Source organism: Colobus angolensis, unplaced genomic scaffold (genome assembly GCF_000951035.1).
Source record: "Colobus angolensis palliatus isolate OR3802 unplaced genomic scaffold, Cang.pa_1.0 Scaffold92, whole genome shotgun sequence".
Taxonomy (NCBI): Eukaryota; Metazoa; Chordata; class Mammalia; order Primates; family Cercopithecidae; genus Colobus; species Colobus angolensis.
In genome coordinates, this window is record NW_012123154.1 from 4,127,815 (window position 1) to 4,144,777 (window position 16,963).

Below are 16,963 nucleotides of genomic sequence, written 5' to 3' on the forward strand. Positions count from 1 at the left end.
CTGGGAATACAGGTGTGTGCCACCATGCCCAGCGAATTTTTTTTTTTTTGTATTTTTCATAGAAATGGAGTTTCACCATGTTGGCTAGGCTGACCTCGAATTCCTGACCTCAGGTGATCTGCCCACGTTGGCCTCCCAAGTTGCTGGGATTGCAGGCATGAGCCACCACACCCAGCCCCAAAATAGCATTTCTTTATTATTTAAAAATATGCATCTAAAAGGACATATCACTTCTTTAGGAATCTTTCTCAAAATGTTGTTATCAATACCTCAATCTAGCCATGAAAAAATATCAGACAACCTAACCCAAATGGAGGGACATTCTACAAAATAAATGACAACTACTCTTCAAAAGCAGTATGTTTATGTCATGTGCAAATCAAAAGATATCAATGATCAAACCTTTGTAATCTCACCACCTGAGATTAATGCCTACTAACATCTTAAAGTAACATATACCAGCCTTTTCTCTTTGCATTTTGCAATTACTTTGTAAAAATCAGTTGACAATATTTGTATGGGTCAATTTCTAAGCTCTCTACTCTGTTCCATTAATATATTTGTCTACTCTTTCATCAATACCACACTGTCTTTGATTCTTATGATTTTATATTAAGTCTTGACATCAGATAGTGTTAAGTCTTTCCACTTTGTTCTTCTCCTTCAATACTGTCTTTTGCCTTTCCATATAAATTTCAGAATCAGTTTGTTGATATCCATAAACCATTTTACTAGGATTTTGACTGGGATTGCACTGAATCTGTAAATCAAGTTGAGAACTGACTTGACAATATTGACTCTTCCTATCCATGTGCATAGAATATCTCTCTGTTTTAGATCTTCTTTGATTTTTTAATCAGAGTTTTATAGTTTTCTTCATATATATTTTCATATTTTGTTGGATTTGTACCTAAGAAGAAATTTTTTACACTAAGTTAACTTCGTATATTTTGTTTTGATTAATGTAAGTAGTATTGTTTTTAATTTCAAATATCAGTTGTTCATTGCAGTTATATAACAAAGCAATTGACTTTTGTATATTAATCTTGTATCTTGCAACTTTACTATAGTATTTTATTAGTTCTAAAATTTTGTTGTTGATTCTTTGAGATTTTCTATGTAGACAAAAGAAACAGCTCAGGCAGAGAATGAGTAAGCAAAACCACAGATGTGCAATTGCTTATAAAATATGAATAGCAGGGAAAAACTAATCCTGCTGTGTATATCAGCTAGTTTCAAATACTCTTATCTCAGTCTGAATGATAAACCACCAAGGTTGGTATGAACATTCTCTTTTACAGGTGAAGACACTGAGGATCTACATAGACAGTGTTCCAGATTTAAAATTTCCCCATGAGTCAAATGTGCAGAAATATAACTTTATTTCTTCGTATCTGAACTCAAATTTCTCTTGAGCCCTGATTTTTGGTGATGACTGAAAACACTGAAGACTTCTAGTGACATGGTTTGGCCACTTCTGGTTCAAAACCTCTTTTGTAAAATCATTTAATAAAATTTAAGACTCCCTCCCCCACTTCCTTTCTGTTGATCTGGTGAGTCCTGTTGTGCAAATGTTCCTATTGGTCCTCTTTGGCTTCCCCAGGGTGCCTCCTCAGATATCTTTGGGTTAGCCCTCCACCTTTGCGTTAATTGCTAAAATGTGCCCAGTTGGTTGTAAATCTCACCTCATTTCCTGGCAAAGCAATACATTGTGGCTTTGTGCTTTCTTGTCCCCACCAGGGCTCTCACTGGGGCTTCTGTTCTCCCTAGACTCAGCCACATCTTCCATCTACTCCTCCTCCCTTGGGATCTCCCATCCACAGCCTTGTATAGAGATACTCCTCTTCCCAATATCCTGACAAACATGCCAATTCTTGATTATCAAGAGTTGTTGGAACATTTCTAAGTTTCCTTGTGCTAACATCAGAGCCCAAGAAGAGTGCGGGGATAAAGAGTGTTTCAAGAATTCAGTTCCAAGGTATATTATGAAGCAAATTACATTTTCCATTGAGGTTGCTGCCAAAGTAAGTCAAAGAAAGGTAAAACACAGAAGCTTTCAAAGCGCCTTGCTCAAAAAAAAAAAAAAACAGTCATTCAAACTTTCAGATACTGTATCATCAGATACTGTAATGTACATCAGTTGTGTAGTTTCTGAAATTTTAACCACATACACAAAAAGAAAATCTTCATTAATTCAGGAAAATAAAAAAATAAAACTAAGGCACTGTTACATAGATTCGGTCACCTAATACAATTATATTACGTCTTTAAACACTTTTAATAAATACATAATTTTATTTTTTCTATTTAGTGTGCATGTATAAAGGTTGCTCACCACCTACTTAGGAGGTTATTGCAATAACCTGAATGCCTAGTCTAGAATGATTACAGGAAAAATGGAAAAGAAGAAATTACTCTGACAAGTATAGATTGCTATAAGAAGCATTGGACTTTTTTTCTTTTTTTTTTTTTTTTGAGATGGAGTCTCACAATGTCACCTGGGCTGGAGTGCAATGGTGCAGTCTCAGCTCACTGCAACCTCTGCCTCCCGGGTTCAAGCGATTCTCTTGCCTCAGCCTCCTGAGTAGCTGGGATTACAGGTACCCACCGGCATGCCTGGCTAATTTTTTGTATTTTTAGTAGAGATGGAGTTTCACTATGTTGGCCAGGCAGGTCTTGAACTCTTGACCTCATGATCTACCCACCTCAGCCTCCCAAAGTGCTGGGATTACAGGCGTGAGCCATTGTGCCCGGCAGCGCTGGGCTTTAAATGTCTAAGGAAAAAAATGTGCAGTAGGTCACTAGTTGAGTTTTTAACATGTTTATTTAACTACAGGTATAGCATGAAGATGAACTTCAAATATTATGAGAAATTAAGTATTCTGTGTTGGTCCACTCTTTTAAATTTCAATGTACTTCTTCTTAACTAAAGAGAAATGTCTTAAACTTCTTTATACTTTACATCGATTTTATGTATTTAGATTCTTCTCTAGTATTTCATTTTATTTATTTTGTTTTATTTTATATTTTATTTTATTTTAGACAGAGTCTTGCTCTGTTGCCTAGGCTGGAGTGCAGTGGTGCAATCTTGGCTCACTGCAACCTCTGCCTCCTGGGTTTAAGTGATTCTTGTACCTCATGAGTAGCTGGGATTACAGGCAAGCTTTACCCTGTCCAGCTAATTTTTTGGCAGTTTTAGTAGAGACAGGGTTTGACCATGTTGGTCAGGCTGGTCTCCAACTCCTGGCCTCAAGTGATCCACCCTCCTTAGCCTCCCAAAGTGCTGGGATTACAGGCAGGAACCACCACTCACCATCTCCAAAATTTGTTTCCAGATAACTTTGGACTGCAGATGACATTTTGCACACACTTTAAGATGTGCCCTACAACTTGTATGAAAGAAACTGCAAGCACTGATGCAGTGGTACATGCACAGAACTTGGGTTTAGTTATCAAGAGCATGTATAAGCTCAAATTTGTGTGATGTCTTAGATGTGTTCTCATAGTCTTTTAAATAGTAATGAGAAGATTTGAGGAAGTGTGTATTGTTTGAGATTATAAGGGAGTAGGGAACATAGAATTTGTTAGTTCCCCATCATTGCTTTTGGACCTGTTTCTTTTAAGTTTTGGAACTTGATCATCCCCAATAAGCACTAAGCATCCTATATCCCTACTCAGCCATGGACAGTGTATATTTCATTTTCAAAGGCAGAGCATGTGAGAGACGAATAGCAGTATTTGTGCTGTGCTGTGTGTCAGCAGGCCTTTCTCGATCATTACGGTGATGTCTTTCCTCCCTAAATAATTTTTACAAATATACTGATGAAGAAAGATTTCTGTTATCTATCTTTGATGGGTCATAAGTTGAACAAGCACTGTATTTTTTCCTGAAAATATGCACAGTTGTGACATGGTGTTTAATAGTCTTAAGCTTACTGCTGCCAAAATAAACACAGCTGTAAGAAATGATGACCCTCTCATCTTTGTAACAATAAAATAGCTTCCTAATGTGCTTCCCTAACTCTGAATGTTAAATTAATATCCCCTGGATTTCTGAGTCCCATCCTTTCCCACTGCGGAAACCTCATGAAGAATACAGCTTTTGACCGAATGACAGAGCATAGAGGATGAAATTAGTTGCATTAAATTAGAATATGACAAAAAGCCTTTCTAAATCTTTGTCACAATGCAACATTCAAGCAACATTAAACCAAATACAGTATAAGTAGATCAAGGAAGAGAGTTAATATTTTGAAAATAAATTTGGTGAACTAGATTACTTGCAAATTTGAAAGTGTCATTGATAGCATGTGAGCTGTGGCAGTTTGTAACTTAGGGATCCTACCCTACATTTACATGTGTGGTCTCCTCTTGTTCAGTCTTTGGATATGGAATTAACTGTATTAATAGTTTTTTTGGTTTTCTTATATTTCTCATAAAAGCAAGTCTCCATTGCTAAAGCCTGCATTCAAGAAAATAATGGGAGAAAGTATGATGAGTAAGATTCCCATTACTATGCAGTGTTTCTTGTTTTCCTATTTCTAAGTATGTGCATTTAAACAACAGCATACATTTTGTAAATTAGCATTAAGAAAAATTGTCTTCTAAAAAGAGAAAGCAAAATCTTTCCTTTATTTCTATCATAACTTGGATTTATTTTAACATTCTTTCCCCTGAAAGATCTGAGTTTTATTTTCAAAGTTAAATTCTACCATGTTGGGTTGTGGGAAAATAAAAGCCTCTGATAGGGTTAATCTAGCTACATAAAAGTCCATGCTGGGTATGATCATAATCTTGATCTTTGATTAAATCTGAGCTAGTAATATCTTGTGATTAATCAAAATGGGTTGCACTGCATGTAGCACAAGTCATCTTCACAGATGGGCTTCAGAATCAGAGTTCTTTTGAATATTTGTTTTAATCCTTTCTAGGAAAAAATGGCTTTGTTTTCTGTTTTTGTTTCTTTTTACCTTTTTTACTTTAAATCAGATTGGGTTCACCAAATAAATAACTAGGAAGAAATTTTGAAGTTTCGTCTTGCTAAGATTACAAATCAACAAAGAATAAACTTGTTTTTTAATTGATAGTATTCCAAAGGATGTTTTGTATGTTAAAAATGCAAATTATTAGTAAAATTTAACAAATCATCTCAATCATTGGTAGTTTGAATAAAAAAGTTATGAAAGACTATATCAGAATAATACCTCAAATAAATAATACGGAGATTTTTATAGTTCTCAATTTAAGATTATTATTTCTCTGCTGATTATGTATTTCCAGTCTAATTGACATCTGATAACAAAGAGCTTTACTTTGGCAACTAAACTTTCCAATCTAACACCCAGGGCACAGCAAGAGCCCTCAGATTCACACGCACAATGTCTGCCAGCTCTGGCAGTGAGCTACTTTGATGGTTTTTTTTCCCTAGGTCCACAGGTTAACTGACTAATGTTTCTATAGGGGTCAGAGTGCAGCTGTGGGACTCCAAGTCTTGCATCCTGGTACACAGCTTGTCCTTACATAGTTTCATGACTTTAGGGAAACTTGTTGATCTCTTAGGCCTTGAGAACTCTTACCTATAAAAGTGAGAAATTGCAAGAAAGCCTCCAAGGTGCCATCTAGTTCTAAACTCGGTGATAAGTCAATTCAATGAAAAATTGCACAATAAATACTTCAATATGACTTGCACATCCTAAAGAACACATCTCCATTTACTATGTTAAGTACACTTAAGTGGTTTTAAAAAACTTCAAATCCAATAGTGCATCGTCCCTCTACACCTTTATTATATAATATAATTGAAGGGTTCTTAAGATTAAAAAAAAGAAAAAGAAAGAAAGAAACCCTCATAACCTTTATTTGTGGAAAGACCTAAATGTCTATACATGAGTTGGAATTTAAAATGAGGTGGAGTTAGTTTGACTGGGTCTAAACATATAAAAACAGTATGCTAAATAGAAAACCAAATAATCAGTAATTGACATTGTTTACGTGATTTCGGACAAGCAGTTTGACTAGAACTTAGATTTGGCCTGTTCCACTGAACATCACCAAGCACATAGCAGATGACACAAACATTAATCAAAGTAAGTTTAGGTCTCATTGATGAAATTGATCAAGCAGCATTTATAGCATGACTTGTGAAAGACCAATAAAATCAGGCAGCTGATCATTTGTTTTTTATCGGTATTATAACTAACAATTTCATAGAGTAAATTGTATCAGTTGATTTTGTTTCCTGGAGATCTTAGTCACAGGTACCTACTTATGATAACGGGAAACAGAATAGGAAATAAATAAAACAGATTGTAACTTAACTATCAGGCAGTCATACAGGCCTTGCAAGACACAGTTCCTTCAAAAAGTTGCTCACCAGCATGCAAATGCATACGAATGATATAATGGGCCCGGCACAGTGGCTCACGCCTATAATCCCAGCACTTTGGGAGGCCGAGTTGGGTGGATCACGAGTCGGGAGATCGCGACCATCCTGGCTAACACGGTGAAACACCGTCTCTACTAAAAATACAAAAACAAATTTAGCTGGGCGTGGTGGCGGGTGCGTGTAGTCCCAACTACTTGGGTTGGGAGGCTGAGGCGGAGAATGGCGTGAACACGGGAGGCGGAGCTTGCAGGGAGTGGAGATTGTGCCACTGCACTCCAGCCTGGGAGACACAGCGAGACTCCGTCTCAAAAAAAAAAAAAAAAAAAAAAAAGAATGATATAATGGACTTTGGAGATTCAGTGGGAGTACCCGGGGGAAGGGTGGAATGGGGGTGAGGGATAAAAGACTACATATTGGGTACAGTTACACTGCTTGGGTGGTGGGTGAACCAAAACCTCAGAAATCACAACTAAAGTACTTATCCATGTAACCAAAAACTCCCTGATCCCCAAAAACTGTTGAAATAAAGTTGCTTACCAGAAGTTATGCATTGAACCATACATACTGGAGAAGCTCAGTAAACTCATGTCTATGATTAGAATCACTGAGTAAGAGAATAGAAAGAAGCAATGCAATCCATGCAGTCATCTTCTAGATTCAATAAATAAACCACCTGTGTTCGAATAAGAATGGAATGATTTGATTTTTCTTTTGTTCTTTTTATCTTTTTTTTTTTTCCTTATAGGAGACCCGGTGAGCCTCCACTGATAAAAGGTTGGCTTCCTTATCTTGGAGTGGTCCTGAAATTACGAAAAGACCCCTTAAGTTTCATGAAAACACTTCAAAAGCAACATGGTGACACTTTCACTGTTCTTCTCGGTGGTAAGAAGCACTTTTATTAATACCTTATATATGACATAATTTTTCACTTGTTCTTTAATGTCTTTCTGTTTTTCTCTAGGCAAAATGTAGAATATTTGTATATTTTTATTTTATTTTGTGGAGCTAATATGAAAGAAAACTATTATTTTTAGTTCAGTGATCCTCACATTAAAAATAAATTACAGAACTCTCTTCATGGTACTTAGGGAACCCCTCTTTCCAGCCATCACCTGTCATTTTGGTTTGGTTTAGTTTGGTTTTAAGAACGGTAGAAAAATATATATATAACTGTACAAAACCTAGAATGTGTTTTTTAAATTAATGCTCTTTATTTTGTAGAGCAGTTTTAGGTTTACAGAAAATTTAGTAGTTCAGAGAGTTCCCATATATCCCCTCCCCCCAATCACAGTTTCCCTGATTGTATCTATGTAGTATATTTGTTACAACTGATAAGCCAATATTGATCAATTATTAAAAATCCATGATTTACATTGCAGTCTATTCTTTGTGTTGTGTAGTTCTTTGGGTTTTCACAAACGTATAATGACATGTATGCGCCATCACAGTATCATATGGAGTAGCTTTACTCCTCTAAAAATTTCCTGTGCTCCACCTATTCATTCTTTTTCCCCTACCTCTGAGTCGCCAGCAACCACTGGTCAAGAATGTATTTTTCATTTTAAAACTTTCATTGCACTTCAGACTTTAATAAAGTATTCACCAAAACACCGAGACAAATGAAGAAGAAAAAAACCAGCAAGATTGCTACACACCCCAAATATTCCAGGATTGGGAGAAGCTGGACTGTTCCTAGCTCACCCTTTTTTAAGACCCAAACTGTGTAGCTGTATCAGCTATTGATTGCTGAGTAACAAATCCCCCAAAAGTTTAATGGCTTAAAATAACAACTGATCTGGCCTGAGTCACTTGTGTGGCTTGTCTGGACTCTGGATGGGAGCTGGATGATCCCAGATGGTCTCATCACATACCTGGGTGGGCCGCCTTGTCCACAGGGTCTTTCATCCTCAAGAAAAGTTTCTTACATGGCAGTTAGCGTCTCAAGGGAGTGAGAGAAAAAGCTTCAAGGTCTCTTGAGGCCTAGGATCAGATATTGCAAAACCTCACTTCCACCATATCCTATTAGTTAAACCAAGTCACAGTGCAGCCCAGATTCAAGGGCAGGAAAAGAGACTCCACCTCTTCCTGGAAGGAGTAGCAGAGCCACATTGCATGGGGGCACATGTAGAGAGATGGAAGGAATTCATTGTACACAATCTTCCACATCAGTTTATGGCCTGGGCTAGCTATTCCCTCTCTTTGCTTTTCCATGTCCTGTCTATGCTCTGAAAGCTGATCTCTACACACTAGATTACCCACACCCCTTTGCTTGTTGATTATTGCCGTTGGGAGGGCAAGAAGAGGCTGAGTCTCACTCCTCACTCTCACTGGGGCTCTGGTAACACAGTTCATTCTCCTTCCTTCACAAGGTAACTAAACACATCCAGTATAATCTCCCTTAGATCCCCATGTATCTACCAAATGTACCTACGTTTCCCAATGATCTACTACCTTTTCTCCAATTTCAAAGAATGTTCAAGACCCTCCATCTCCCTGTTCCCATGACCCTTTCTTCCTGCCTCCTCTGGGCTGGTACGTCTTGCTTCATTCTCTCACACATGCATCTTCATTTTTTCTTTCTTGGATTCTTACCATCAGTTATAATCATGCTTAAGGTTCTCCTCTAGTTACTTTCCACTTTTCTTCTTTTCTTTTTCATCCAGCTCTTTCAAGAGAGTTGCGTATATTTGCTATCTCTAGTTGTGTATCTCCTAGAGCCCTCCTAACTATAACCAGCCTTTGGCCTTGCTGAAGTTATTTCCTGGTCCACCTACCTAGACCTCTCTACCTGGTTTGACAATGCTGATCTCTTGTTCCTTCCTGAAATACTCTATTCCTCCTTTACTCTCCATACTCCCCATTCTGGTTCTTTATCTAAATCATCTACATGCATGCCTTTTTCTTAGCTCAACCCTTACGTCTTCCTTCAACCAGCCTTGGAAGTTTGTGTTCTGTTCTTAGAGAGCCAGTAATTTTCTTCTGCCTGTAACTACTTCGCTGAGGGTCAGAGGCAACCTTTGGAAACTACAGTGACTTAATTTCAGTGCTACCATTTTAATGCAGTATTTGGGAGAAATGATCCAACTGGATGAAATTATCAGCATGATTAAGTTCTCCCATGGACAGACAGTTTCATCACAACTTACTCCTTTGCCTGGAAGCTGGCTAGTCTGAGGCGGTGGATCATGAGGTCAGGAGTTCGAGACCATCCTGGCCAGCATGGTGAAACCTCATCTCTACTAAAAAATAAATAAATAAATAACAATACAAAAATTAGCTGGGCATGGTGACACGTGCCTGTAGTCCCAGCTACTTGGAAGGCTGAGGCAGGAGAATCACTTGAACCCAGGAGGCAGAGGTTGCAGTGAGCCGAGATCACACCACTGCACTCCAGCCTATTGACAGAACGAGACTCTGTCTCAAAAAAAAAAAAAAAATATTGTATACACTCTGATTTCAGAAAAATTGAAATTGAAAAAAGTCATGCATTTTAGAGGAATTGTAGTATATACAGTAGTCCTCATAAGGCCCCCCGAAGATCAGGTCTCCACCAGCCTTTCCAGCCCAGTCTCTTGTTGCTGCTCGCCTTGTGCTTCATACACCATGAATGCACTATGTTGTTTGAAATTTCTCCTCACACACCATACCTGGTGCGGCCTCTGGGTTTTCTTTATCTTGCTGTTCTTTCTGCCAGAATGTTGTCATTTACCTGACTGACATGGACTCAACTTTTGAGGCCAGAGTCACACATTACTTCCTCTCAATAGCCTTTGCTGACTCCTTCTATATTTGGTGCCTCTTCTCCAGGGTCCAGTTACTCCAAGTATCACTTCTGTAGGAGCATTTAATACATTGTGAAGTTATTACCAATTCATTTGTCTGTCTCCCGTCATTATTCTGTTAGCTTCTCTATTGTCAACATTTAGTCTAGAGCTCAGAACTGATTCTCAATGAATATTGGATGGAGAAACCCCTAATTCCTTAGAGCTGATGAAACACTGGAATACTGTACAGATAAAAGCCTGAGCTGGTGCTTCTCCCCTAAGTGAGCCTTGGGCTTTATGGTACCAAAACTATATTGTTCACTTAAAAAAAAGAGTCATTCTTACTTTAAATAATTAACGCCGGTGTTTCTAATGAATAGATAGAACAAGTGATTGAAATGTTCAGTTTTTCTTTTTTTAATACCAAAAATGTACAAAAATAACCTAAGATGATTATGCAGAAAGTTGTGGCAGATTTGAATCACTTTATTTACTTTTCAGAAAATTGTCAATTTCTGCTGACACTTGATTTCTTAATCTTAAGTACCAAGAAGCTTGCTAAATTTCTAACATCTAAATAATTTGACCATGGTTATGTTTGAACTCAACAGTAGACAACCACAGTTAAATGTGCACGATACCTCCCTTTTGCTTCTTACTAGAATTTGAATAAATTCCTGTCAAGAAATCCTGTTAATGTATATGGTTCTAATGATCAGTTTGCAAAGTAACTCATTTAGAAAATGTGAAATGAAGAACAAAGTCTTCCGCTCTTGTCTCATAATGTGATTTCACTGAGTGTATGTTCTTGCATGATGAGCAAATGATTGTCATCCCTAAAAGTCTCAAGGGACATGGATGTCATCTTAATAAAGAAATTAAAAGGTACATCTTTTCATGAGAAACCATGTAAATTCTTGACCTGTCGCAGAAAATAGTTCTCTAATTGGTTTTGTGTGGTGGTGCAGCGGAATCGTTTTCCCTAGATGTCACCCCAGCAAAGCACCACTGTACATCATTGTCAGCAGCTAGTGAAATCTTCCTAATAAGAGGGGGGATACGTGCATGTGGCCATCCTCATAAAGTACAAAGTTGACTTATATTTCACTCTCCCAACCGATATTTGCAGCTTGAGATTAAAAAATTCTATTGTAAAACAAGCTAAACACAGAGATTAAAAGCTTCTAATTATGAAAATTGTTAAAATTCAAATTTGTCTCTTTTTTGGGGGAGACAAGTTCTCCTTTTGTCACCCAGACTGGAGTGCAGTAGCATAATCATAATTCACTGCAGTCTTAAATTCCTGAGTTCAAGTGATCCTCCCACCTTGGCTTCCTGAGTAGCTGGGACCACAGGTGTATGCCACCACACCTGCCTAATTTTTTTTAAGATTTTTTGTAGAGATGGGGTCTCCCTATGTTGCCCAGGTTGGTCTTGAACTCCTGGCCTCAAGTGATCCTCTGGCATTGGTTATATGTTTTTATGGGACATTTCTATGCCAAGCAGCCAATTCTTGTGGCCATATATATATATCTTTGTATAGCACCAAATATCTGAAATGGAAACATCAAAATTCGATTTATAATTATCCAGATGTCAAAACTTTTGGTTTGACATTAGGATGAATGACTGAATTTTTAAAAAACATCTACGAATATACTTTGAATTATGTAGCTTTACCTTCCTAAAGAATTAATTTTAAAGGAAGTGGAAAGGCTACTAAGGTGTAAAATATCTTATGCAAGTTATACAGGAATGCTAGAGTTAATATTGTAAGTCCATTAGCTCCTAAAAAGGGAAGAGAATGAAATGATTGGCAAGGAAGATATCAAAAATTTTGGCCTGACTTCAACTTTACTGCATCTAAGAATGATTTATATTGTATTTTTCTTGCAGATATGGCCCCACTTTGACATTTATATTTTAGACAAATGCAAACTCTGAAATTCTTTAAATCAGTATTTCATATCAACTGCTGACAGCATTCTCTTCTTTTTGGAAAACATAGAAAAGGTTGTTGTTTTTACCTTGTGATCTTTGTAAACTAGGTAACATGCCTGCTGACACTGGCCATTCATTTACATAAAATCACCCTGGAGCAAAAGTTAATGTTGCTGAAAGAATACACAGCCTTCAGAATACCTTTTCAGAAAATTTCCTTTGTTAAGAAATTTAAATTCATTTTATGAATGTATATGAGTTTTCCTAACTGTCTGATTAAAGATCACAAAGAAACTCTGGTTTTGCATCTCACATTAGCAGATGGTGGACAGATGGTTTAAATTAATATTAATTTTGGAAAACTTAGCTTAAATTGTTTATACTGAAGATTAAAAGTTGGAAAGCCAGCTAACATCTCCAGGGTTATTAGTACTTCCAAACCCACATGAAAAGTAAAATCCAGAAAATCAAAATGTCTTCTTCCAAAGCAATTCACATGTCAATCAAAAAGATAGTAGGTAAAACATAATGCCTTGATGCTGAAGGACACTGAAATAAGAATGAGAAAGAGAAAACACAGATCCTAGAGTGAAAAGAGCCTTGAAAGGAGTGAGATTAGATCTACAGAAAAACGAAGCTAATCAGTACCGATTTTTACAAAGAACTGAAATACAAACAACTGCTTACATTTTTTAAAAGCAATTTATTAGTAATTGGTTGCTAACTTGAACCATTTTTTCCACATTCAACTTATATTCCTTTTATTTGAAATTAACTTCATTGTTTTTTCCTATACCCTCATTCCCAAGAGGGTGGGGATAGGAGAGAGGAGGAAATAGAAAGAGAGAGAGAGAGAGGGAGGGGGGGAGAGACAGAGAGAGAGAGAGAGAGAATGAAAGTGTGTATTTGTAATGATTGTAGACAAAACAAAAAATGTAACATGTATACAGCCTCTACTTCAGTAGGCCCAGTAACAGGTAGCTCATGCTGTCATGTCTGAATATGTTTTTCTCTTTCCACTTGGATTTAGATTAATATAGAAAATTGTAGAAAAAAATTCAAAATATTCTCTAAATATTGTGTGTTTTACAAATTGAATCTTTTATCCATTCTGGTAATATTAGGGAATAATTTAAAATAACCCCAAAGATATTTAGCAGAATCCTTTTATTTAGTGAAAGGAGAAAAGTATGAATCTCCACCTGTGAAAATCCACAACTTTGCCTAAAGTTATATCTTTTGCAAAATAAGAGAACTGATTTTTTTCAATTATTTGTCAGGCAGATGCTGGCAATTTTATTTAATTAAGTGGCTATGATAAAGCAGGTGTCATAAAATATGCTTAAATTGGGTTGAATCCTTTTTGCTCTCCCCAGAGCACATACACACACACAAATTTAGTTTACCTTGTAGAAGACAGCTTTAGGATCTGACCAGAATGAATAGCCACTTCTAGCTTTACTGGCATCCTAGATCCACTCACGTTATTGAATTAATCAAGGGGAAAATGAGTGAATAAAATTTAAATCATCTGAGTCATTTTTAGAAAATAAATCATAGCACATGTATATTCATGTATATTAAAAACTTAAGTTGTGTTTCAAAATTGTGAAACAAAAACATATTCATCTGTTTCTAGGATTAGGTTGAAAATTACTTCAAAACTTTATTTGAAATATCTTGCACCAAACTGAATTAAATTTCTATGATGCCATTTGCGTTACCATAAATAACAAGTGAGAAGTTGTTCCACTAACAAAGCAACACACACACACACACACAGACTCAAACAGGAATAATCACATGAAAATAATAAGTAGATATTAATGTTCTTAGGATCATCTAAAGTTTATGCCTGTTCTGTCAATAAGACATTAAATGTCATTATTGATTACTACCTGCTTGATATTTCTAATTAGAAGGAATCTTAAAACAGCAGTCTAGCGAGAAGACAAAGAGTAGTGCATGGTGAGTAACTTCTTGTCAAGGGTCTGCCACTGAAAATGGCAGCATGATCTTGACCCTTAACATCTCTTGACTTTCTTCAACTTTATCAGCTGATAAATGCAGAGGGTAAGCTAGCAATTCTCCAAGGTCTCTGCCAATTTTGAGAGACAAACTATAGTATAACTGTGTTCCTCAAGATGCCTACTTATAAGAATCACTTGAGGACCTTATCAAAAAGGACACTTATGGGACCCCCTCCAAGCCTTCTGAATCAAAATCTTGCAGTAATCTGTATTTTTTGCAAGCATCCCAAGTTTTTAAATCGATGTTTGGGTAACACTGATATGTGGAAAAGGTAAATGTCATCACCTCAAAGAGACCTTGATGATAACTCCAGGCCAACTGAAGCAAACTCCACTTTTCGCTTTCCTTATGCTGTGTTTCACCTCTGCCATGTCACAATCCATAAGGATGCAGTGATTTCTCTGCATCATTGTTATCTCGAGAGGAAAGGGATCCAACCAAGATTCTGGATCTTAATCAATGTGGTGAATGGTGAATGAATTCCTGAATGAATGGATGAATGGATGTGTTCTAGTCCGGACTCCTGTGTCAGTCACAAGTCAGTATGTGACCTTGAACATGTTATTAAATCTCCCTCATCCATAAAAGTGAAAATGCTGGCATTAGTGGATTTTTGCTAGTGTTGAATTAGACATTTATTTGTGAGTACCTGCTCCATACAGTGTGGTCATTTATGTGAGTTAAAATTATTGTATTTGAACAAAAGTCAGATGCCACCTAAGTGTGAAAAAGCTCTTTATGAAGTATAAATACTCAGAAATGGAAGGGCATGTTGCCATTTTGTTTTCTGCTTTATTGAGGGAAAAATATGAGAAGTATTGAAGTCCAGGGATTATGAGAATATTTAAAGGATATTTAAAATATTCAGGTACTTTAGTTAGAATAAAAATTGGAAGAGTAAGCCATCTTTTTAAAGGTTAGTAAGAACTTCAGGATATTTTACTTCATGTTTCTAGAGTATTTTCCACCATCTTTCATTTTCAAAGGAAACATGTAGTGTACCTTCGAATAAAATGGATTTGTATTAAACTTTGTGCCTGAGTTATTAGGGTCTTTCTAATTTTGATTAAAATATTTTTAAACTCATGGTGTTTATTTCTGTTTTATTAAGAAATGAGGCTGGGCGCGGTGGCTCAAGCCTGTAATCCCAGCACTTTGGGAGGCCGAGACGGGCGGATCACGAGGTCAGGAGATCGAGACCATCCTGGCTAACACGGTGAAACTCCGTCTCTACTAAAAAATACAAAAAACTAGCCGGGCAAGGTGGCGGGCGCCTGTAGTCCCAGCTACTCGGGAGGCTGAGGCAGGAGAATGGCGTGAACCCGGGAGGCGGAGCTTGCAGTGAGCTGAGATCCGGCCACTGCACTCTAGCCTGGGCGACAGAGCAAGACTCCGTCTCAGAAAAAAAAAAAAAAAAAAAGAAATGAACTTATATTCTCTCTCTCTCTCTCTCTCTTTTTTTTTTTTAGGAAAGTACATAACATTTATCCTGGACCCCTTCCAGTACCAGCTAGTGATAAAAAATCATAAACAATTAAGCTTTCGATTATTTTCTAATAAACTATTAGAGAAAGCATTTAGTATCAGTCAGTTGCAAAAAAATCATGACATGAATGATGAGCTTCACCTCTGCTATCAATTTTTGCAAGGCAAATCTTTGGACATACTCTTGGAAAGCATGATGCAGAATCTAAAACAAGTGTTTGAATCCCAGCTATTAAAAACAACAAGTTGGGACACGGCACAATTGTATCCATTCTGCAGCTCAATAATATTTGAGATCACATTTACAACTATATATGGAAAAGTTCTTGTTTGTGACAACAAATTTATTAGTGAGCTAAGAGATGATTTTTTAAAATTTGATGACAAGTTTGCATATTTAGTATCCAACATACCCATTGAGCTTCTAGGAAATGTCAAGTCTATTAGGAAGAAAATTATAAAATGCTTGTCATCAGAAAACTTAGCCAATATGCAAGGACGGTCAGAAGTTTTTCAAAGCAGGCAAGATGTCCTGGAGAAATATTACGTGCACGAGGACCTTGAAATAGGAGGTAAGAACTTCTGAATGAGTACTTGCCTAAAACAAAATAATTTACAATAGACCTTTGAAATAAAAAGACAAAATGGTGACCTTGAAAATTTTTTATGCTCTTTCTAATTGGCTGATGATAAAATGTTTTACTCTGATATAACCCTGTATGATAATTGATTTTTTTTTTTTTTTTTTTTTGCTGAGGTGGTAAAACAAGATACTTAATGGTGATAATGAGAAAGAGTATAACTAAGCTGCATTTACTCCTCTTATCTCATCCCCCACCACCCCGCCCCCCCATACACATTACATTTTAAACTATTCTCATTAAGCAGAAAATTAGACTTCAGAAGCCTATTGGTTCTCATTAGCATGCACTGATCCTTGGCTGGGTCTGTGTCCTAACATCTTTTAATTAGCACACTGCAAATCTAATCAGTGTAATAAACGCTATTAATCTTCCTTTTCACTTATTTTTTCCCAGCACATCATTTAGGCTTTCTCTGGGCCTCTGTGGCAAACACTATTCCAACTATGTTCTGGGCAATGTATTATCTTCTGCGGCACCCAGAAGCTATGGCAGCAGTGCGTGACGAAATTGACCGTTTGCTGCAGTCAACAGGTCAAAAGAAAGGGTCTGGATTTCCCATCCACCTCACCAGAGAACAGTTGGACAGCCTGATCTGCCTAGGTAATTTATTTTTATCTGTTATGAAGAAAAGAAGGTACCTCTCTGCAAACTCAGTTTATCACTCATTGCTGTTTACCAAGAGGTAGAGGACACAGCTGCCTAATTGACATAAT

The 16,963-nt window shown here is 36.9% G+C and overlaps 1 protein-coding gene across 1 annotated transcript in view; it reads left to right on the forward strand.

Moving 5' to 3' along the window:
* Positions 1-16,963, forward strand: part of LOC105504468 (25-hydroxycholesterol 7-alpha-hydroxylase) — a 196,452-nt gene that overhangs the window by 160,430 nt on the left and 19,059 nt on the right. The window contains exons 2-4 of the mRNA XM_011931926.1: positions 7,131-7,267; positions 15,591-16,178; positions 16,644-16,850. Of these exons, the coding sequence (XP_011787316.1) occupies positions 7,131-7,267; positions 15,591-16,178; positions 16,644-16,850 (932 nt within the window). The remainder of the gene's footprint in view (positions 1-7,130; positions 7,268-15,590; positions 16,179-16,643; positions 16,851-16,963) is intronic.